The 25,240-nt window shown below is 40.9% G+C and overlaps 1 protein-coding gene across 1 annotated transcript; it reads right to left on the bottom strand.

Annotated features, from left to right (window-relative positions):
• Nucleotides 1-98: 98 nt before the first annotated feature.
• PTL (Duplicated homeodomain-like superfamily protein) lies at nt 99-3,502 on the bottom strand. The gene is made up of 2 exons (XM_078578697.1): nt 2,869-3,502; nt 99-1,442 (listed from the first exon to the last, which is right to left on the bottom strand). The coding sequence occupies exons 1-2, from the start codon at nt 3,261-3,263 to the stop codon at nt 308-310; spliced, it is 1,530 nt and encodes a 509-aa protein (XP_078434823.1). The 5' UTR covers nt 3,264-3,502; the 3' UTR covers nt 99-307.
• Between the last annotated feature and the right edge of the window lie 21,738 nt (nt 3,503-25,240).

Raw genomic sequence — 25,240 nt, 5'->3', positions numbered from 1 at the left:
TCTCCCCATCTCCATTTAACATGTGACGACAATAACCATGATTTGGATTGCGGACTCTCTGGCATTTCATCTACCCATCGAAAACGGAGTAAACAAGAGATAGAAAGAGAGCGCCAATCCAACCATTAAAGAGAGGACAGAAAGTCGGAGGCACGTCACGGGACAAAAAGCTCATCTTGTCAGCAGAAGAAAATGATTGGTGTCCTTGTACATAATTCCGGCTATTTTCCGATGAAAATCCAGAACGTCAACTTCAGTGCCCCCTTTTTGAGATCTATCACTCTCATCATTTCAACGAATCGGCAGATCAGCGGCGGCACGGCCCCCCTTCGAGAATGTTCCCCTCCCACAGGTTCGACGAACCGTCAACGAGAAACGGGACGTATCTTTCCTCGTTGACATGATCTGCAGGGCCGTCTAAAGACGAGCCCACAACAGCCGCCTCCTCGGAACGGTTTTCTGCGCAGCTCTGCTCGCTCCCTTGCCCGGCGTAGAGGGAGTCAAGATGCTTGTAGTATTGGCACGTGCGGGAGCTTTCCTTCCTCCTTTTGCTGCACTTCCTGGTCTTCCTGAAGTACTTGTTGATATTCTCCCACTTCTCCTTGCATCTCTTCGCGCTCCGACTGTAGCCCGAGCTGCCCATCTTCGCGGATATCTCTTCCCAGAGGCCATTCTTTGAGCACGCTCCTTGGAATCTCTCCTCCATGGCGGTCCGTAACTGAACCAGGCACGTCACTTCCCGGTCTGGCCATCTCCGGCTGTCTTGGTCGTTCCCGCAGTCAATGCCATGGACGTCATCGGGGGATGGTGACAACGTTATCGGCGTCCAGCCGCTCAGTCTTTCAAGGGCTTCGATGAGAGCGGAGTCCCTGGCCTCCATCCATGCCCGTTCTCTCGCCCAGAACCTGTGCTCCTCCGCCAGGCTGGCGGCTTCACGCTTCCGTCGTTCTTCCTCTATAGTTATTCTCTCCTTCTCCTTCGTCTCAAGGGTTGCAAGCATCCTCTCCAGCCAGGCCTCTTGTATGGTCATAAACCGCTCTAACTGTTGGTCTACAAACTCCTTCATCTTCACTCTCCAGCTCCTTTTCCTCCTAGCTCGCTTCGACCCATGGCCGACATCCTCAGAAGACCAGCTATCAGAGCCCGATGAGTTCGACAAGCTAAAGGTCTCAGATAGCTTGTTGGCCAGATGCAGAGGTTCCTGACCCAATGGTGCGATCACGTTGAAAATTGGGTAATCGGTGGCGTTGTTGGAATCCGCCATGGGATTAGTGCTGCCGTCTCCATACAGCGCTTCGAGCTGGCGGAAAAATCTGTAGTGCTTGCCGTCGTGCCTCCCTGCCTTTCCCTCCTTGGTTTTCTTGTAGTACTTGTACAGGTTCTCCAGTTTCTCCCTGCACTTTTTCCCGCTCCTCTGGTAGCCATGCTCATCCGCCATAATCCTGCATCGCAAAAGACATTAACTTTCAATAGAAGCTACAAACAATATAATGGTGAGTTTGTATGGTTATTTATCTACGAAGCCACGCATCGTATGATGGTGGCTCTCATTGACATGAAAATAAGTGATTTCTGCCGTAACGCTGTTCGAAAGAAGACTTGAGTACGAGCCCAAGGCCCACGGCAGAGGAGCTGAAGAGGATGCGTGCCGATTAGGCACCCGACTCTCTCCGCGAAAACTCAGGTGTCGTTTTGTGAGTTAGGGAAGACAGACAGACAAAGAGAGAGAGAGAGAGAGAGAGAGAGAGAGAGAGAGAGAGAGAGAGAGAGAGGGAGAGAGAGAGAGAGAGAGAGCAAAACTACATCGAGTGTATCGTGAATCAGATAGGAAGGAAAGCAGGACCCCATCGATTGTACTGTGAGTTAGAGGAGGGAGAGATAGAAAGAGAGGAAACACACAGAGAGAGAGAGAGAGAGAGAGAGAGAGAAAGAGAGAGAATGATAGGGATAGAGTGGGATAGAAGGGGGGAGAGGGAGAGGGAGAAAAAGAGAGAGAAGGATAGACAAGGGTGAGAGAAAAAGAGAGGAAGAACGAGAAGGATAGGGATTGAGGGGGAGAGAGGGGGAGAGAGGGAGAGAGGAGAGACAGGGGGTGAGACATAAATAGATAGAGAGAGAGGGAGAGAGAAGGAGAGAGAAGGAGAGACAGAGGTGAGACATAAATAGATAGAGAGAGAGGGAGAGAGAAGGAGAGACAGGGGTTGAGAGATAGAAGATAGAGAGAGGGAGAGAGAAGGAGAAAGAATGATAGAGAAGGAGAGACAGGAGGTGAGAGATAGATAGATAGATAGAGAGAAGGAGAGAGAGGGAGAAAGAAGGATAGAGAAGGAGAGACAGGGGGTGAGATATAGATAGATAGAGAGAGGGAGAGAGAAGAAGAGAGAAGAATAGAGAAAGAGAGGCAGAGGGTGAGAGATAGATAGATAGAGAGAGGGAGAGTGGATAGAGAAAGAGAGAAAGAGGGTGAGAGATAGATAGAGAGAGGGAGAGAGATAGAGAGATAGATCGAGGGCGAGAGACAGATATATATAGGGAGTTAGAGAGAAAAAGATAGAGATGGAGAGAGAGAGGGAGAGAGATAGATAGATAGAGATAGAGGGAGGGAGATAGATAGAGAGATAGAAAGAGAGAGAGAGAGAGAGAGAGAGAGAGAGAGAGAGAGAGAGAGAGAGAACGAGAGAGAGAAAGAGAGCAAAAAATTGATGTCAGCGATGGGGCTTTTCGTCTACAGAGCACAGAACGCCAGAGAAGATGGACAGAAAACGCTAACGTAGAAACAGTGAAGAACTATAGTGCATTGCGAGGCAAGAAGTAATTTTTTCGGGGGATGGGCAGAAAACTCGTCCGAATCGTAATGGGGGGGCATACCTCGAAACTTCCTCCCAGATAGGAGCCTTTTCGGCCGCCTCTTTGAACTTGGAGTCCAACCGCGACCTGATCTCAAGCAGGGTCAGCGTTTCCTGCCGTGGCCACCTGCCCTGCGAGCATCCCCCGAAACCTGGGGCACTAAAACCACCATCACCCTCTTCCCTTAGCTCCCGAAACTGAGGCGGCGGAGCTGGCTGAATGGGCGGGCTTTCTGCGGCGGTGTTCGACGGTGGAGATAGCACCACCTCATCTATTTGTTCTTCTGCGTCGCCCCCTAGCTGCAAGAGCGCGTAGAGATGCTGCTGTTGGAATGGGCCTGCTCGGTTGCCGTTAAACGGCTCGGATATAAGGTGCCGGAGCTCCGACAACGCGTAATGCTCTCCAGCGTCCATCATGGGGGAGTAGACTACGACGCAGCGAATGGAGAAAAGGGGAGGGTTTTAGAGGAGAGCAACGCAGGGGGGATGTAGATGGAGACGAAAGAGTCTAGGACAAGCACTGCCATGCTTACTGGCGCGTGTTAACTGTGCCCCCTGCGCGACTCTTTTTACCCCGTACCGGCGCAAGGCCATCGTCATGTTGACCCCATGAACAGTTTTGACCAGAGAGAGGGATTGCTACAGCGCAATCATCGCTCGCTCATTGCCCCTCGCGATTCCCCCTGTTTTATTTATCTTTTATTACCGTGATACCGTCAGAAGAAGCTCCAGGATGATGGATATTCTTGTCGACGCAAAGGAGCGGAGAAGTCTGTGACAAACAGGGGGTGGATCATCACATCGGAGAGACCGATGGGGGCAGACAGATTGGACTGCGGAGGAGAAGAACTGCTGCCTTATTTAAGGCCTCTGAGCATTCCCGAGCCATCTTAATGGCGATCCATAAAAGCAAGGCCGATGTCTTCATCAAATCTCAGTGTCCCACACTGGACTTAAATCCTCCAGGACAACTGATGGACCGGCAGGCCGGTGCTTCAGGGGCTTGTCTCTTGGACCGCATCGGCTATTCTCATAATCCCGTACATTTGGAATTTGTGGATAAACCGATTGAAATTTCTTTTCTTGTAAGCATCCAACGTAGATCGGCGTGAGTGGCTGAGTGTGATAGAAACTAGAAAGAGATAGGGTGAGAGAAAGGGAGGTGACCCTTCTGAGGAGACCCGCGTATCCACAAAAAATCAAATGGGCACATGACCGGGCCGAGGACACTGGGTGTCAGGTTCTCTCCTGATCTTTTAATCGCCAATGGAGAACGTCTATCAACGATGGCTTAGCAAGGATCTTCCAATGAAATGAGGAAACTCCAATGGTATTTTTTCTTCATCTCTAACTTGTACCTCCCCCGTGTAAGACGACAGTATCTCATTTGTACGACGACCGCGCATGTGTGCATTGACATTCAACAGCCCTCCTGGCACCTCTGCATTGACATTCAACAGCGCCCCCTGGCATCTCTGCGTCGACATTCAACAGCCCCCCTGGCTCGACGTTTATGAGGCCTGCCAACTTCGCAGGGTATGGATGTCGTTCTTCTGCGCTTAGTCGCTGAACCTTTTGGAAAGGATATCTACAAGCAAGCTTGCCTCAGGGCTTGCCTGTCATGCATGAGCGCAGACTAGCCAGATCGAGTCCACATCTGTAGTCTCTGTAATCTGATTTGGCGAGAAAACTCTGGCGCCCCCCCACCCCATTCCCACCTCATCTCTGCACTATTTACTGCTGCCACCGCTCTGCGTATCATTTCCTCATCTTCAAAAGTCTTACGTTATCGGGCCTGCCGCAGTGCAACGACGAAGAGCGCCGCTGTAGAAATTTTGCCGATTTTAAAGCGCCTATTATGGGATTAAAACCCCGATTGAATGAGAGTATGTTCATGGAGTTATCCAAGAAGGAAAGATAAACTTCACCATTGATTCACTTCGAAATTCGAGATACTAACACATCACAAACTCACTAGCCTTTTTATAGGCAGAAGTGTTAAGAAAGCGAGAAAGACAACAAAGATAGACGAGAGAAATAAAATAAGACAATATACTGAAGACAAAAGACAACCAATCAGTCCGTTCGTGTACACAAGTGTAATATAGCGAAGAGAAATGTAGCCGTTAAGAGATGTAGCCGTCGGGATATGTAGCCATTTGGAATCCGATCGTAAGGAATCCAACCGTTTGGGGGTTTCCAACAGCCCCCCGCAGGAGCGGCGTCGGAAGAAGCCTGATCTTGGGAAGAAGATACAGCAGTCGCTGCTTAGAGAGAAGCTTGATGAGAAAGTCAGCGAGCTGACCTCGGGAGGGAACAATCTGAATTTGGAGGTGGTGTGCGGCAAATTGCTCCCGAATGAAGTGGAAGTCGATTTCCACATGTTTGGTGTGTGCATGGAAGACTGGATTTACAGCAAGGTAAGTGGCGTCGATGCTGTCGCACTAGAGTGTTGGGGGAAGGGTACTGGCAACTGAAGTTCAGTTATCAGCAAGCAAAGTCAGAGAACTTCAGCGGTGGCATCCCCGATCATTTTGTATTCAGCTTCCGTGCTAGATCGAGAGACAGTACGTCGTTTATTGGAACTCCAGGAAATGGGAGTGTCACCAAGGAGAATCAGGTAGCCAAAGGTGGAGTGACAATCTGATGGGGAACAAGCCCAATCAGCATCGCTGTTGGCAGAAAGAGTTAAACCAGAGTCACAAGAGATCAAGAGGTCGGAGAGAACACTTTAAGTAGAGAAGGAGATGCTTCAGCCGCGACCAGTCGAGGGAATCCGGAGCATGCATAGCTTGGCAGCCGCCGTTGATAGCAAAACCAATGTCTGGTCGGGAGAGGTAAGGTACTGCAAGTCACCAACAATGCTACGAAAAGCAGAGGGATCCAGAGGATCTATACACGGAGAGGAAGGTTCTGAGTGTTTGATTCGCCAATGGTCGTATCCAAGAGGCGGAAGAACAGAATGTAGAATCAAGAAGAGAAGAGAAGGAATAGAAGAGATGAAGAAGAGGGCAAGAAGACACAGATGGAGATCAAGATCATTGTATTAACCCGCAAGGATTTAATGTCACATTGGTTGTGTATTTATATACATAAGTATAGTTAAAAATAGTAATTTCCGTTATACAACGTATATATATCCATTGTAACAGTTTACAACAGATATATAAATTTCAAATATCGTTTTAATCTTGTTTGTTATTATGTTTTGGGTGCACCGATCACAGCGATTGATCAGTGCCGTATATCCATCTTTTATAGCAAATGTATGTGTTTAATCCTGACCATTATAATGAATTGGGTGCACCGATCACAGCCATTGATCGGTGCCATAGACCCATCATATATAACGGATATTTCTGGATGTAATCCTGACCGTTATTACTACCTATTGTTTAATCCTGACAGTCCATATTTAATCCTATATATATTTAATCCCGTTCTATCTTTGAACTTGTATTGAATCCTAATTTCTAGATCTCTAACGAGTATATATTATTTATTTGATTTTACTAAATAATCTTGATTTAAGTCCCTAACAGAAGATCGCCGAGTTCGCAAACTGCATTGAAACGCCGAGTTTGCTGACTCCATCAGTTTTTGACTCGACAGATGACGAGGCGAGTAAAACTTCTCAATACCCCCCACAAGTTCACTGGTGATGCAAACGACGTTGATAAATTGGTTTCGTAAGTGGTATGGTTGGGTTTGACAAATTGTGGGTTTCGTAAGGGTTTGGTTTGGTTTGACAAACAACGTTGATAAATTGTCCCTGAGAAAAGAAAATTGAGATTTCGTAAGTGGCTTGGTTTGAAAATCAGCTAATTGACTATCACTATTGATAAATTGAATCTTAAGTGCTCCTTCTGCAACTTGTTCATGAACAAAACCGTAGTCAATTTTGATGTGCTTCATCTGCGCATGAAATATCGGATGTGCAGCCAAATACGTTGCGCCCATATTATCAACCCATAATGTTGAAATGGAATCAGTAGAAATTTTCAATTACCTAAGTAAGGATTGAATCCATAAAATATCTGTCGTTGCATTTGCTAGGGCCTTATACTTGGCCTCTGTACTCGATCTTGCTACTGTTGATTGTTTCTTAGGGCTCCATGACACCAAATTTTTCCCAATATAAATCAAATGTTGATCTTCTGTCTTCTTTATCACCTGCCCAATCAGAGTCACTAAATGCACTAATGTTAGTATTGGAATTCTTATAAAAAAGTAATCCATGTAAAATACTGCCTTTAAGATAGAGAAGTAAATGTTTAAGAGCACCCCAATCTTCTGAACTTGGTGAATAAATTTTCTGGCACACTCTATTCATGGAAAATGCTATATCAGGACGTGTTAGCATTAAATATTGAAGCACACCAACTATTTATCTATACAATGTATTTAATGAGGCATCATTTTTATTATTTTGAACTTTAATTGTTAAAGAAAGTACAATGGGAGTCCATAACAGAAAACCAGTTGTGTTTATTGGAGAGAAAGCATCATCAGATACTTGGCATTCTTGACTTGGACATCCCCACTTTCGAATTTTAAGCCTAGTTATAAAGAAATTTGGCCTTCCATTTTCAGAATTTTCAAAACAGTCTGTTTGTGATTCCTGCAAGATTTCAAAGTCTCATAAACTTTCATTCTCTCAAACTCACAATAGATCCAACAAACCTCTTGAAATAGTACATTCAGACTTATGGGGGCTCTCGCCTATTCTTTCTAATTTTGGATTTTCTTATTATGTAATATTTGTAGATGACTATAGTAAATATGCATGGTTATATCTGTTAAAACGTAAAAACGAAGTACAAGATAAGTTTGTTGAATTTTAAAAAAAAGAGTAGCAATCAATTTTCTACTAAAATTTAGTATTTTTAGTCACATTGGGGAGGAGAGTTTGTCTTTCAATTCAATCTTGAAAATACAAGGAATTGTTCATCAGGCATCATGTCCTCATACCCCTGAACAAAATGGAACAGCAGAACGAAAAAATAGACATATAGTTGAAACTGCTTTGGCTTTACTAAACACATGCATCTATGCCTAAAAAAATTTGGGACAAAACAGTAACAATAAACCTACTCCTGTTTTAAAAAATAAATCTCCTTTTGAAATTTTACACAACAATAAACCTGATTAGTCTTTCTTAAGAACATTTGGATGCCTTTGCAACCCCTATTTGAGATCATATGCACAACATAAACGGATGCAAGATCAGAAAGATGTGTCTTCGTGGGGTACAGCTCAATGCATATTGGGTACAGATGTCTCTCATTACAATCAGGTAAAACTTTCATTTCAAGGCATGTTGTTTTTGATGAACATATATTTCCATTTGCTTCTAATATTTCTTGTGGAAAATTTTTAGGCATACTAGGATCTCACCCATGTGTCGTATCCAGTATTCCAACCATAGATAAAAAAATATATCATCACCAATATCAGAAATGAATATTGGTAATGATATAAATGGAACATTTCATCTCAATCTGCAACATAAGAACAAAATGATAATGCTTCAGAGTCGAATAATACACAAGAAAACCTTGCAGCAAATCCTAATAAATTTACTATTTTAGATATCTCAAAAACATCCAATTCAACATCAATCCCATATAATTCTGTTTTAGACATTTCTCGCTCATTTAATCGAACACCTGAACCAGGAGTCCTGATCAAAATAAAAACTCTCAAGTATGTTTATTTTAGAGATGATCATAAGAATACTCATCTCTCATTTTCAGCTATAAAGCATCATATTCCTGAGTGCTTGTTTACAAGTACTAGTACCATAGAACCAAGCACTTACAATGATGCATCCAAAGATAACAATTGGGTGCCAGCAATGAAAATGAATATGATGCTCTTATACAAAACAAGACTTGGAGTTTAGTGCCCTGAAATCAAAATTTTCATGCAATCGGTTGTAAATGGGTATATAAATTTGAAATATAAGCCTGATGGTACCATTGATAGATATAAAGCTCAATTAGTAGCTAAAGCTTTTAAACAGCAAGAAGGTTTTGATTTTAATGAAAATTTTAGTCCTATAATTAAGCATACAACAATTCGATTGCTACTTTCTCCTGCTATTAGCAATAGTTGGAAAATACATAAACTAGATGTATCAAATGCATTTCTGCATGGAGAACTCGAAGAAACTGTCTACATGGAACAACCTCCAGGTTTCAAAGATGTATCTCATCCTAATTTCTAGATCTCTAACGTGTATATCTTATTTATTTTATTTTACTAACTAATATTGATTTAAGTCCCTAACAGAAGATTGCCGAGTTCACTGAATGCATTGAAACGTCAAGTTTGCTGAATTCATCAGCTTTTGACTCGACGGATGACGAGGCGAGTAAAACTCCTCAATACTGAGAGAGGCATAGGAGTAGCAAGGGATTTACATCCATCCGTGCGAGCTTTGAGAAGAAGAGATGTGAGATAACAAGATTGAGAGAGAAGCACGCCAAAGGGATGTAGACGGAGTTCAAGCCCAAGGAAGTGATGAGCCGGACCAAGATCATGAAGAGAAAATAGCTGCATGAGAGAAGAAATGACGGACGAGATAGCAGAAGAATCAGGCACAAGGAGGAGGATGTCATCTGATGAATATTATGTGGTCGTCAAGTTAATCACACATTCCATGTTTATTTAAGTTCATTGAATAAAATATTTACGTTCATTATTATTCCTTGTGATGTTTATAATAAAGTCCATGAATACGTGCAATGACTGAGTGAATTATGATGAGATCATAATACAGTGATCACTGGTCTTTAAACATGTATTCTAAATATTCCTATTCTATGAATAGTCAAGACGGACGTCAAATTATCCAGATAGAATAGAACTAGCTGATCCTACTGATACGATAAGTATAGCTGATCCTGTAGCTATTAGTGTGGTGACACTAAGGACAGATAGTGGGTGCTCTTTGGAGAAAGAGTTCACTGAATTGATCCGTATGAATCCCTGAATGGTATTATACCTAAACATTAATAAGGTTGATTCAAGTCACGGTTGTATAAGTGATCCACTAACCTGAGATACCAAAGACATCTAGTGAATGGACGACTACATTTTGACTATGACTTGCGAGCCTCTAATCAGGGGATTCAAATAAGTTGTAGTTCAGATGTTGTAAGATGCCTACGAAGATGATTGAGTAGTCAAGATGGGATCATCCGCCCTCTGACTCGAGAAAGACGATGCAGAAAAAATCCCTGCCCAGGGTAGTGAAGATATTGGAGAAGGCGTTCTCTAATGATCCTCATTACACATTAGTACTAATCGAATGATGAATTAGGGTTTGACCTTAAACCATACTCTAAGTTGTTCGACTGTCTCGCACGGATGATGGATTATACATATACGGTAATTGATGACGGTAAAGATTTCATGAGAGTGTTCGAGACTACTCGGTATCTTCTAGAGCACGAGGTGTAGCTTAGCACCCCACGGGCTGGAAACTTAACCAATCAATTGGGTTAAATCGATACTTATTTAATTAATCTATATTTTGATATAGTTAATTAATAAGGTTAGTCAATAAATGTTATTGAGCCATTAAAGTTATTAACTAGAACAATACATGGGCCTAGAGGGTCACACGCACGAGGTCATAAGGGAATTGGTGGATATATCTTACTTTGGAGGGTTTTTGTGAAAAACCTTAAGTGAAATATAAAGAGGGAAAGGGATCTCATTTGAAGCACCCGTGCAAGCCTAATTTGAGAGCCTCTCCCCTTCTCCACTCTCTTCTCTACTCATCCAAGGAAGAGTGTCTTAATGGTGAGGAGTTCTTCTAGATTTTCAAGAAGATTTGAAGAAGAAGAAGACGTGGAGATCCAAGCGCCGAGTGATCACGTGGGTACTTATAGAGGCCAGACGCGTGAACGGCTTCAGAACAATCTTGGAGCGGCAAAGTGAAGGTTGGAACGAGTTCCCCAAAAGGTACACTCAATATGTTGATTTTAAAGATTGATTGTTAATCAATCGACCACACTTCCGCAAGGATTGATTGTTAATCAATCGACCACACTTCCGCAAGGATTGATTGTTAATCAATCGACCACACTTCTGCATCCATGGAAGCGTGATTTCCATGGACAAACCAAAGCATCAAAAACAACGTCATCAAAATAAATCAGAAGGTAGAGAGGAGCAGAATGAAGGTGAAAGTACAGAGAGGAGTCAGTTTTGGAGCCCACAAAGCCAAGCAGATGGAGGGTGGTGGTTAGTTTTTGGAACCATGCACTTGGAGCTTTCTTAAGGCCATAAGGGGATTTTTGAAGTTCGCAGACATGGGAAGGAAGGGGAGGATGAATAAAACTGGGGGGTTTCTCCATGTAGATATCTTCATGGAGATCACCATGAAGAAAAGCATTACTTACATTGATTCGGCGAGTAGCCCACCGACAATGGATAGCAAGGGTGAGCAGCAGACGAATGGTCATAATTTTGAAAATGGGACTTAAGGTCTCAAAATAGTCCATACCTTCCTATTGAGAGAAGCTTTTTGCCACGAGACATGTTTTGTGACAATTGAGAGAGCCATCGGCATGATACTTGTGGCGGAACACCCATTTGCAGACAATGATGTTTTGGTGAGGGGGGAGGGGGGCAGGGGATGAGAGACCACTTATGGTTGTGAAGGAACGCATTGAATTTAAGGGTCATAGCATGTAGCCAGGATTGTTTGATAGCTTTGGACAAAGGAGAGAGAGAGAGAGTGTGTGTGTGAGTGCGTGTGTGTGAGACATTGAGGAAGTGGGTGTCGGATAGATTGGTTGTATATTTCACTAAGTGAACTTTAGGATGAACAGGGGTGAGACCGGTTGTGGCACGAATGGGGGAGAGAAGCGGAGGAGGAGTAGGACTAGGCGAACTAGATTGCACAGGTGCGGGACCAGAGATAGGGGAGATGGAGGTTTCCTAGTGGTGATAGGAAGAACATAGACTGAAGCCAACAGATGGATGGAAAATGGATACCGTGGAGCTCGCTGGGGAGGGTGCGGGAGTAACATCTAGAGAAGGCACAACTAAAGGAAAAATAGTTTTATGAAAGATAACATCGCACGAAATAAATAACTTACCAGAGGTGAGAATAAGAGACAGCAGTAGCCTTGATGACGCACACTATAGCCAAGGAATACACACCTTTCTTAGTGAGGAAGAAGATTGTGTTGATTGTAATGCCACTTGTGAGGAAAGTAGAGGCAGCCAAAAGTGTAGAGCAGGCGATAGTCCGGCAGTTGATGATGGAGGCATGATGAGAAAGGTTGGCGTTTGGCGTTTGACTTGATGTTGAATGCCAATATAGGTGGGACAAACATCACTTTTTTTCTTAAGGAGGTAGAGCCAAGTGTACTTGCTAAAATAATCCATGAAAATAAAGTAGTAACGAAAACCAAAATGAGAAAGAATGGGAGAGGGCCCTTAAATATCAGAATGATTAAGGGTCAGCTGACGAGGAGATTGATGAGAAGGGAGAGAGTAAAGAAGCATATGATATTTAGAAAGATGATAGGATTGACAAAGAAAATTCTAGGAGCTATGAGTTGCCAAAAGGCCAAAAGTTTTGATTACATGACAAAGAATGCGAAAATGAGGATGACCGAGAGGAGAGTGCCAGACGGGTGCAGAGGTTATTTGCCAAGGAGAGCTTGAGGGTGGGAAGGAAGCTTCAGATGATTGAGGGTGTCTTTAGGGATGTCAGAGAAGAGTACTTCCCGAGTGAGATTGTCCTTCACAAGACAGCTATTGGCATGGAACTCAAAAAAAGTGTGATAATCACAAGCAAAATTTTGAATAGAGAGGAAATTTTTAGTGATGGTAGGAACTTGAAGAATGTTGTGAAGGAAGACAGGATGAGCAGAAGTAAGAAATAGGAAGAACAATGACGTTGCCCACTTGAAGTTGGGCAGTAACATGGTAGGGTTGAACATGGGAGAATTGGGTAGAAGTGGGCGTAACCTGATGAGTGGCACCACTATCGGGATACAAGTTAGTGGTGGGAAGAGAGAAAAAAGGGGCATGAGAGGCAAGTGAGGAAGCATAGGCTTGCGATGAGGGAGATGTGGAACGAGATGGAAGCCAACTAGCAAACTTCTTGTTGAAGCATTTTTGGCATTGAGCAGCCCAATGCCCAAATTAGCTGTAGAGCTACAACATAGAGTGGAACGATACCGGCCACGTTGTTGACGACTATGGAAATGCCCTTTGTTGTGAGGAGGATTTGAGGTTTTAAATTGTACCTGCTTTGCTGCTGGAGGGAAATTTTGAGACTAAGCAGTAGGATGCAGTGGTAGCATTGATTCGTGAGCTCCGAGCAAAGTGAGCACGTCATCAAAGCTCAGACTTTCCACCTTGAGTGGAAGACTGGCCATGAAGCCATCATATTCATGTCTAAGTCCCCAAAGAAGAGCATAGATGGATGTATCCTTTGGGATGGATTGGCCAGTGACAAGTAGAATGTCGTAGGTATTTCGGATGGTATCGAGATATTCTTCAAGTGAGACAACACCTTCTTGGAGACCATGAAGCTTGTTGTGGAGTGCCATGAGGTGTGTGCGGGACTACAAGGAGCAGTTTTTGTTGAGCACCACCAAGGTTTCACGAGTCGTTCATTTATTGACTACACATGGAAGCATTATTGATGATATCAAATTTAGGGGTTTTAATTCATCGTTGGTAATTGAGACTATTCAATAAAAATATATTTAGCCGTACTTAAGAATATTTAGCTTGTGATGAGTATGGATCATCTCCATAGGGAATAAGGAATTAATTTCTTATTACAGTGATGATCGGTACAATAAGAGATAGATATGAGAATCAAATTGGTGAGATAGTGATATCGAGGAAATATGAATAGAATTACGTGAAGTGTTACGAGAATAATGTAAACGGTGTGACGGATACGATAGTGATCGAATGTGTGAATGGTATGATGGTAAAGATAGAGACGAGATAATGGGGATGTAAGTAAGTGAAATGATAACGATGATGTCAGGAAAGAAACAATGTAAGGCAAGGACACTTATCTTAGATCCTTGCGTTACACCAAGATCACAACAATTTGTGAGCGCCACTAAGCCCCCCCTTCTCTTATGCTTCTTCCCGCACGGGAGGGGGAGGGGCGGTGCGATGGGGCAGGGGGGAGGAGGAGGGGCGCGATGGGGCAGGGCGAGGAGGAGGGGGGCGGCGCGATGGGGCAGGGCGGGGAGGAGGGGGGCGGCGCGGTGGGGCAGGGGGGGGAAGAGGGGGGCGGCGGGGCAGGGGATGGGAGGGGGGCTGGGGAAGCCGACTGGCAGGGCAGACGGGGGGCGTGGGCAGAGGAAGCCGACCGGTGGGGCAGACGGGGGGCATGGGAAGCCGACCAACCAGAGGGACAGACCGGCAGACACTCTAGGGGGGGGAAAGGGGGGCAGCAATACGGTGGGGCAGGGGAGGGGGCTTCAAAATTTTCGCACAACGCAGAATTTTTTCACCGCACCAACCCTGTGCGATGGACAGTGCAGTGTGCGAAACTTGTGTGCGAAAGATCGCACAAACGCTTCGCACATGCACCCAACCGCACGAGCGCGATCCGCTCGCACGGTTTGGCGCATGTCTAGTGGAAGCGCGTCAGTGCGTACCATTTCAGTTTTTTTAATCCATTCAGCGGCTGCCACGCACGCCATGGAGAGTTTTGCATGCCACGTGTGCACATGGCATTGCATGGTGTGGCCACATCGCCCGCCCCTATACACCCAAAGTCAGTTGCGCCATGGAGAGTCAAATTTTGTAGTTTTGTGCCTCGCCCCATGCATGCATTTATTGTACAAAAGGCCTCCCTTTATTGATTGATCCACCTCATCCCTATGTCAGAAAATTCAAACTTTGACGTGTGAGTCATAAATGCAATCATTGCTTTGTGAATCACAAAGTGATTATTGCCTGGCTAAATGATTGGCTATCGCCAATCATCAGCGGTAGCTATGATTCGTCGTGGCGGCGCGAATTTAAAATTATTTTTAAAATTTCATTTTAAATAAAATAAAATCTGAAAAATAAATATATATATATCTCTACTTATAAAAATGATATTCCACAAAAATCATTTTCTGCCTCACAAAATTATATTTGTTTAGAATCTATTGTTAGAAAATTCCTCAAAAATGCAGAAATTTCAGAAAATCATTCTAAAAATAGGTTTAATCATTTTAAGCTTGATAACATGCAAATATTAGCGATTTAATACAAATAGACATCTAAATATGATCATATTAAAATACTAAATATGCATGTTATCAACAATTTCAGATATCGAGGCGTTAATGACTAAAAGAACCTATTGATCAGCTCGCCACCAATTGAGATAGTCAGGATTGAATCAAATCTGACTGGCTTGACCAGCAATCGATGGTAGAGGTGGCTCTTCCTCTAGGAGCTGTGTGAGACCTGCTCCATTGAGAATGGGCAGAAGTTGGGTTTTTTGCAAGATAAAGTTATCCCTGGCAAGGCTCAATGGGATTGTCATTATTGTGGGAATACCAGCAATAGGAGGAGCTGAGAATGAAAGGAGAGCTGGAGCAGGGCTTGGCCAGCTTGATGAAGAATCAACATGGACTGACGCCATTTGCTCTGATACCATGTTAAGAAAGTTAAAAGACAACAAAGATAGATGAGAGAAAGAAAAATTGAAGTAGAACAAAAAGCACTAATCTGTACGTTCGTGTACACAAGTGTGTTTCGAGAAGATAAATGTAGCTGTTAGGCGATGTAGCCTTTTGGAATCCGACCGTTAGGAATCTGACCGTTAGGAATCTGACTGTTTGGAGGTTTATTAAACAATAATAACACATAGAAATCGACATTTAAAAAACAGCTAAATTGACCAAGTAACTCAGACATACGAGTGGTCAAACATCTCTCCTGAACAGCCCCCAAAAGCACTTCTTTCGGCACTCAACGCATGCCCGCTGACCCCAATGAAGAAGAAACACCACCTTCAGCATATCTTGGTGATCCGACTATGACCTACGCTCTCCCTCGAGTAGACGTTCTCATGTAGAGAAGGTTGGGGTGGAACAAGGAGAGGGTATTGATCTATTTAGCACTTGAGCTTTGACTGTATCATTCCAGTGTGTTATTGTTTAACTACTCACCCAAGTTATACTGGAGCTTAATCAACAACCAGAATGAACTAATCTATTTATACTACAATTCAAGAACCTTAATGAGTAACTTTAATATTTTGTTTGACCGATATACCTTCATTCAATGTGATTCCTGAATATTAATTTTCAATAATGTCATTGTATTGTTTATTTTGATGAGTGAATAAGAATTTATTTTAAATTGAGATGCTTTTGAGACAAAGAAACTTTATAGACAATAATCATACAATGAAGTGCAATATTTTAATACAAAGAAACTCTCATCGTATACTGTCTTGTTTTCCTCTCTCAAATCTCTAAAATGTACAAAATGATTCAATGACAGTCTCATTCAGGCAGTAAAATCACTATTAGTAATCATTATCTCAATATAAAATTATAATAATCATAATCAGTATTGATATTCTCTGTAAGTATATGAATTTCTGTACACTAATCAAGAAGTAGATGGAATTTTGTGTTTTTTATGAAAACTTTATATAAGAAAATTAATCTTTTTTCTGAGATGAATTTTAATAAACGTTTGTTTTCTTCCGAATCAACACAAATATGAGTGCTAAAATATTTTTCAAAATAAACTTATTATCTGTTTATGCCCTTTTTTGGGTTTTATTGGGGCTTGATTGATCATTCAACCATCTAAAATCAGTAGAATCAATCCAAATCAAATATCATTAGACTAAAACCTCAATGTGATCTGATTTACTTGTGTGGAATTTTTTCTACCCTTGACTTGCTCGTTGGAAGAGTTTCTTCCAGCTAGGGAAGGACACGGTCTGACCGAAAATCGGTCAGACCGGACCAAACTGGACTGTCGGTCAGCCTTTTTAGGGCTGACCAAACCTTCCGGTCTGGGTCCAGTTTGCACATCGAACCAGACCAAAGACCATTCCTCTCTCTCTCTCACCTGCTCCCTTTCCCCCTCTCTCCCTCTGTTCTGTCTCCCGTTCTCTCTCACTCTTTCTCTTTTGTCCTCTCTCCCTCTCCGCTGCTTGTTCTCTCTCTCTCTCTCTGTCTCTCTTTCGTCCTCTTTCCCTCTCTTCTACGTGTTCTCTGTCCCTCTCTCTCTCATTCTCTCATCGTCTCTCCCTTCTCCCGCTCCTTCTCGCTCACTCTCTCCCGCTCGTTCTCTCTCCGTCTCTTTGTCTCCCTCTGTTCCAATCTCACTCTCCCTCTCGGTCGCTCTCCCTCCCTCCCTCCCTCCCTCCCTTTCGCCCTTTCCCATTCTCACTCTCTCCCTCTCATTTTCTTTCCATCTATCTCTCTCCCTTGCATTCTATCCCTCTCTTTCTCTCGCCCTCTCTCCCGCCCTCCCTCCTCTCTCTCTCTCTCTCTCTCTCTCTCTCTCTCTCTCTCTCCATCTCCCTCTTTTCCTGTCTTACCCTCTCTCTCTCTCATTCGCCCTCCATTCCTCGCTCCCTCTTTCCATTGCTCCCATTCTCACTCTTTCCCACTATTTTTTCCCTCTATCCCTCTCTCTATATCGTTCTCTCCCCCTCTCTCTCACCTTCTCTCCCGATCACCCTCTCCTCCTCCCTCTATCTCGTTCTCTCCCTCTCTCTCTCACCCTCTCTCCCGTTCTCCCTCTTTTCTATCTCTCACTCTCTCACCCGCTCTCCCTCTCCTTCTATTTCCCTCTTTCTCGTCCTCTCTCCCGCTCTCCCTCTCATCCTCTCTCCCTCTCTCTCTCACCCTCTCTTCCTCTCTCTCTCTCTCTCACCCTCTCTCCCTCTCCCTCTCCTCCTCTCTTCCTCTCTCTCTCTCGCCCTCTCTCCCTCTCTCTCTCAAACTCTCTCCTGCTCCCCATCTCCTCCTCTCTCCATCTCTCTCAAGCGCTCACGTTCTCTCTCCCGCTCTGTCACCCCCTCTCTCTCCCTCTCTCTGTCACCCTCTCTCCTGCTCTCCCTCTAGTCCTCTCTCAGGCTCGCCATCTCTTTGCTCTCCATCTCTTCCTCTCTCATTCTCTCACACACTCTCTCCCTCTTGCAATCTCTCTCAATTGAACTCCCTCCCTCTCTCCCCCTCACTTCCCTCTCCGCCTCTCCCCCTCTCGTTCCCTCTCTGCCCATCTCTCACTGACTACCTCTTTCTTTCTTGTACTCTCCTTCTTACCCGCTCCCTCTCTCCCTCTATCACTCTCTCCCTCTCCCACTCTTCTATTAGTCTCCCCCTCTCACTCTCTCACACTCTCTCTCTCTCTCAGTCTCGCCCTCTCACTCTCTCCCTCTCGCACTCTCTCTCTCAGTCTCGCCCTCTCACTCTCTTCCTATGGTATTCTCTCTACCTTTGGACTATCTCAGTGTCACTCTCTCCCTCTCTCTTTCTCACACTCCTTCACTATCCCACTCTCACTCTCTCATTATTTAACACTGCTTCAGCACCAGAGGTGACATTCGATGTAGTGAGATGACCAAGTCAACATGACCAACCAAAGACCGGACAGGATCGAGCCCAGACCAAGACCGAGACTGGCTGAAATCCAGGTTTAGGTTTAGGTTTTCAGTAAACTCAGACCAAGACTAGACCGTGTCCTTCCCTACTTCTAGCTGCTCATATGTCTATGTTCTAGATTCGCAATTTTACCAAAATTTGTACTTCTTTCCCTATGGATCACTCTCTTCTTAATTTGTACTTCTTAAACTATTTAAGATATATTTATATAAGTATTCTTGGATAATCTTTAATCAAAACAATGACTTAATGATACCTAAACCTTAAGCCCAATCAGAGGGGCAGCCTGTTTTTAAAGAAAACATCAAGGGGGTGTTTCTTTTTTTTTGCTAAAAAGGGGGTAAACTTGACTCATGAGATTTCCAAATCCTGGTCACATATTCTAGGTTTCTCATATTGAGAATCTAGGATCCTTATTTATCCCCATTGTGATCATCCCTAAATTTCTGACCCAAAGTCTGTTTTCGCAGCCTTGAGTGCCGCAATTTTTTCTGATGTACATTCGTTTAGAGTGTCAGGTTGAGTGAAAAAGGAAACCATAACTTCAGATTTGGAGGAAATTGAAGAAGAGTGCATTCTTGGCCAAAAGTGTGCAACACCAGAGGTTTATTATTTCATAGAGGTTCTGCCTTTGAGATCAAACTTTATGGCTTAGTTATTAATGCAGGTGTAGCCAAGCCCCTAGGTTTTCCATAGCATCAAACAACACTCAAACATTTATTATACAGGTCAAGTTATTTCATTTTACTAAACCATGTGTTTTTCGGCGCTGTCATGCCAAGTCCAGAGTTCTCCCATGGGCTAACCCAAGTGCCCTTCACCAAAAACTGCTGTCAAAAATTTTAATTCATTATTCTATAATTTCATAACATTAAAATACTGGAAATGGTTTTTAAAAAAATAAAAATTCCTATCCACATAATTTAGGTTTTCTTTCGCTCCATTTGCTTAAAAAAAAGGAAAACACAACTCTGCTCGAAGTTTGTTTTTACTTTCATGTAGAAAAACTAATGTAGATATAATCACATGGAAATATTCACCAATTGACTTCTGCATGTCCATGCTTCAACCCTTACGTAAGTCTATACTTAGTAAAGAACATTAAAATTTTGTTGTTTATTCCAGAAATTGTCACAACTTATACCTTATTGTTTGGGTTATATTAATGATCATTTCTAAGAATACCTGAGATAACCAAAATCTATCATTAACTTGAGAAAATCTAACTCTAGGATTAATCATTTTGTCTCTGGATGGGATGATCGACATAATTATTTGATTCATACGAGGGACATATTTTGAGAGACTTTGAAGTAATTACCTCTAAAATATTGGTTCTGAGGTTATGCACACTTTTTTTTACGCCTGCGTTTTCTTAATCATCTAAAGTTTATGTTTCGGTTGGCCGACCAGAATTGTTGTCCAATTTTTTATCCAAACCCATTTAAATCTAATATTTCTATGAGCGTCAATTACATTGGGATAAGTGGGAGCATGTGAGCAAAAAAATATATACCTAAAACTAATGAAGATTATATGAGCATGTGTGAAAAATGGATCAAAACATATTATCAAGAAAATTACATAGTTTAATGACCCTTTATACTGATCGGTTGTGGGAAACTCCATAATTGGAGGAAATTATTTTGTTATCCTAAGGCTAATCAAAATACTTTTGAATATTAAAATATGATAGTGAATCAAATCTCTTAGGATTTCCATTAAAGAAAGAAATATGTACTTCCAGTTGGTTACTTTTAAAACATTTAATTAGAATTGATACTGAAAGGAATGAAATACCATAAAACCAAATATATCAACATTTACCTACCATTTTTGGAACCAATTACCTCCATATACATCTTCAGATGAGGTCACAATGCTTGTCTATTTAAAAATCCAACACAAAGAAAAGGAAATCACATTTTCATTAGGATACCATGTCCTGGAAATTTTGTTGTCCTGGAAAACCTTTGGAACTGTGTCCATCACTCTCATCCCATGAAAAAACTTAAATATAATGCTAAGCTCAAAAAAGAAGATTCTGGAGGAAATAATGATAGTACTTTTAGAAATATACATGAAGAGAAGGAAAATTAAAAGCCCAGATTGGTATTAGAAACTCAGCAAAATACCTAAAGGTAAGAGAGCATTTATAACCATTCTAGTATTAGGTAACTATAATGAATTTATAATTAATTGGATCAAAAATATTATAGATAAATAGTATTAGCCATACCAAAAAATTCTGATTGTTACAGATTTGTATTGCTTCATATGAATAAACGAAAAAATGGATTTCATTCTTCCACAATTTATGACACTAAAATCTTGAGTATATTATTTTTATAAGTCACCAAATATATAAATCATATATTTCTGATTAATAATTTACTTTATGAGAATTATTTGAAGGTGAAGATTAAGTTTAAAGGGCATGTTAGTTAAATTCTTTATTATTTGTTTTGATGCATGTTCAAAGTAATGCATGTGTTAGTAGAAGTTATCAAGAACGAAAGGTCCTTAGCTTACTAGCTTACCGGTTGAAAGTGAACACCAAATAGCATCTTTCCTTATTTTAAAAGGCTATTAAGTTTGACAATACGGTGAACAAGATAAACCACTGATTTAGGACTTGACTTTTCTATGACATGAAGATAAACATGTGTTCTTACATTGTTCAAATATTTGTGAAGCTTTAACCTCTTTTAATTGGTTTATGGACTTCATCAAATCGCTGATCACTACCTTCAGGTATTTAAGGATGAGTTTATTGATAATTTAATGAATAATAAATACAGGGATATAATACTCTCCACGGATGATATCTTGAGTAAAATGATGGGGTAAACACAACTGAAATTTCTAGATATATCTAGCTTTATCTCTATCTATCCCCATTCAATTTCAATTCATCTCCATTTCTATGTCTATCAAGGTCTTTCTATCTAGAATCATTGTCTCTATCTTTCCTCTTTATCTGTATATTGATCCCTATTGATCTGTATCATTATCTCTATCTCTATATATATCTATTTCTTTCTCTCACTCCATCTCTATATCTACCTATATCTATCTGTGTTGTTATATCTATATATCTATAATTGTATATCTATCTATATCTCTCGATCTCTATATCATGTGTATTTTTATCTCCATTTCTATATTTATCTCTCTGGTTGTCTATTGTATCAATCTCTGTATATATGTATCTCTATTGCAGTCTTCATCTATCTCTATCTCAATCTCTTTCTATCTATATGTATATCTATATGCAGGTCTATTTATTTTTTCATCTATCTCTATCTCAGTCTTTATGCAGCTTTATATGGTTATTTTTTATTCTAAAGCTATTCTCCCTATTATTGTATCCACTATTCCCCATTTTTTCAACAAATTCCAATGATATTGATTTTGTTATTATCCCATCAAATTTACTTGTTTGGTGAAGATCGCTTTGGATGGGTCTGCCATTTGGTCATTTGCTGCACAAACTACAGATGTTGGACCTGTATTCACCTCAGGATTAATTTCAGTGATTGTACCTTCAACAAGATGTTTGAAATATTTGGTCATCTGAAGCATGGATCTCTTCATCTCCATCTACAACCTCTCCATTTTGATATTTTTTCCATGGATGTGACATTTTAAATCCCTCTTTTTACACCACCAGTTTTGCAAAAATCATGGTATTCTGTAAGAAAACCCAGTCCTCCACTAATTGTTCCATCCACTTGAATCAATCATTTGTTCTAGTATTGAGGAAAATTCCCCCATTTGACTTGTGCATTAGTTGTGCCTCTTGAAAATCCAGGCCTTGGGAAGAAAACTTGTGCAAGTTAATGATTGGGAATGCTATGGTTGAGCCATTTCCTTATCATAAACATGAGTCTTTCCTGAGCTTCCCCAAAAGAAGGCAGGAGCTCTACAATTAGTTAAATATTTCTGCAGAAAACCTGTTTGAACTTCTTGCCACGATGTAAGGGCTTTTCCCTATTATTTAAAAATATATCTTTCTATATCTTTCAGCGCACATGGGAAAATCATGATCTGAACTTGATTCACTCAAAGTTAGGGTGTTAATTTATCATTGATATTTGAGTTAATAAGTAATACCTTACGTTTACTTGTAAAATAATTTGACTAGTGAGTGATGATCTAGGGAAATCTCTGCAGAGAATGTATATTAGGGAATAAAAAGCTCTTTAAATGATTATCCAAGAGGGATGGGAGGAAATAAGTACAAAATAAGATATTATGATGTGATGAATACAAGGTGGTGAGAGTATGATAATAGTTATTTAATCAGGATGATATGAACAATAATATGAGGATTATGTGGGATTCTGGGGATAAGATCAAATGGAAATGACAGAGTAAGACAGATGAAGACTTGAAGTGATGATGAATGTGGAAGGTGAATTAGAAGATAGGATAATGAAATGGGTGAATGGATGTGACTGGATGAGGATGCAGGAGGGTGAAATTTAATGATGGATGAAGAAATGATATAACTAATGGATTTGATGGAAAAATGGATAGGTGGTTTTGAGATGCAGAAGATGATGCTGGACTAGATGAATTTTGGGTTTTATTTGAGATGAAGGTGACGAGATTGATATTAAGAACAGAGATAGATGTGGTAGGGTGAGAGATGAAAAATGGTGATGACAATGAGGTGATAAAAATAAGGATACAATATTAGTTTATAATACCAAGAGGGGGGTGAATTTGAAAATTTTACATTTTCTAGTTAACTTACTTCTAACTATATGAGTTTATAATTATCAAGTTTTGGATGCTTGTCAGAGATCAACACAAAATTTTTGTATAGGTTAGCGCTCGTGCCTTACTCCTGTACTGGGGATATTCAACCCATCATTTTTTGAAATCCCTAACCCAAGAAAAAGCACATGGTAAAAGGGAATACACTGGTAAGCAAAAAATAACAGATTCAGTGAAGAGTTCGACGTCTGTAGCTCCCCTTTTTTTATTGGCAAAAAACATGATGGTGGGTATGGCCAACCCCAAGGTTGTGTGCGGAGACTAATCTTGCCGTGCCCTGGATGCCATCCAGGGGGTTTTATACTAAGTGGATTTTTCATCAGCATTTACAGGCGTGGAGCGAGTGTAAATATCCCACTTACACACGAACCCTGCTCGTCATGCGATGTCCGTAGCTCCCTTAGCTTTGTGGATCTGTGAGCCTCCACCTTCTCGTAGGTTTTGCTTTCCTCGGCCCACTTATCCTTATTGAGATTATGTCCACAATATTTTAAATTTTCTTAAGAATTCATGAAGTAATCAAGCAAACTTGATAACAGATAAAAATAAGTTTCAAAATGTTAGGAACAATTATTTGACAGATAATTTGTGTTCAATATAATTTGTATGCATTATAATAAATATATATTCAGGAAACTGTGCACTCAACAAGATATTTATTCAAATTGATATGGATTTAAGGTTTGTATATATCTCTTGTATTCAATGGCATTTCTTTCTATTTTCTCTTCAATCTTAACTTCTTTGCTTCAATATCCTTTTCTTACAAATATTTATCACCTCTTTGCTTCAATCTCTTCTATCATTTCTCAATCTATATCCATGAAATTTCCCTTTTCTCTGAGAGCTATGACACATGATAATAATGGTTACTTCTTTCACTTCCTCAAATTTCATTTTTCTCTTCATCAACCTGAAGTAAATACACAAAGAAAAAAGAAACCCAATGGTTGCCTTGTGAGAGAAGATCATAATGGGACCAAAAGCTTTAAGGCCTTCTCTATCTTTCTTGGGAGATATTTCTAAAAGAGAGAGTGCTTAAGGGTAGACCTTTTGAACTTTAAAGACTACGGATAAAAATAATGGGACTTCATTTTCATTTAAGAAATAGCAGGTTGAAGCATGAAATGCACACAACTTTTGAACTTTTGGTTCTCTTACTTTTGAACTTTTGAACTCTTAAGAGAGAAGAATTACCATTCTTGCCCTTTTTGTTCTCTTACTAGTACAACTTTATTGAAGGACATTTTTGGCACTTCTAGAGAACCTCTGCCCCCCATACAATGACATTAAATGGTCCAGGTAAATGATAAAATTAACATCATAAAACAAGGACTAGGTACCTTGGTCACTCGCCAACTTGTAGACGTTTATGTGATGTTCACTACCTACATTCTCCAATGTGTATCAGAAAATTACAAAACAATAATTTCTAGAAAGTTTACTCAAATTACACAATTTTGATTTTAATAATTTCCATTGAATCAAGTTTATCAAAAAATAAAAAGTTGTAAAACTAATTCATGTATGGTTACTTCAAAAATGAGATACATAAATGAATAGACACTTGATCTGTGTCAAAATATTTAATTAAATCATTCAAGGTTACCAATAAATAGAAGCCATATCTTGGTCAATGTTTTTGAGTGAAATGAATTTCAATTGATCTTGAAATTTTGAATCAACTCAGACATTATGTATATATGTTACCATCTAAATAAGGAGAAGAGTTTTTGGTCTTATACATTGACCATACCAGCTAAGTTCACTATATCAGGGCATTCCATGAACATATGTGCTGTGTGCACTTGTGAGATGGTTTTGAATTGCCAAATCATTCAAAAATTATATGGACATGATTCAAACTGGTCTTGAAAATATATTTTTCATTTAATGATAGAGTTTTAGGAGATGACCAAATTCCACCTATACTTCATAAGGTAACTTCATTAAAGTACATACATTGACTTGAAG

Source organism: Wolffia australiana, chromosome 7 (genome assembly GCF_029677425.1).
Source record: "Wolffia australiana isolate 7733 chromosome 7, ASM2967742v1".
Lineage (NCBI taxonomy): Eukaryota > Viridiplantae > Streptophyta > Magnoliopsida > Alismatales > Araceae > Wolffia > Wolffia australiana.
This window is presented reverse-complemented; position numbering and strand designations above follow the sequence as displayed.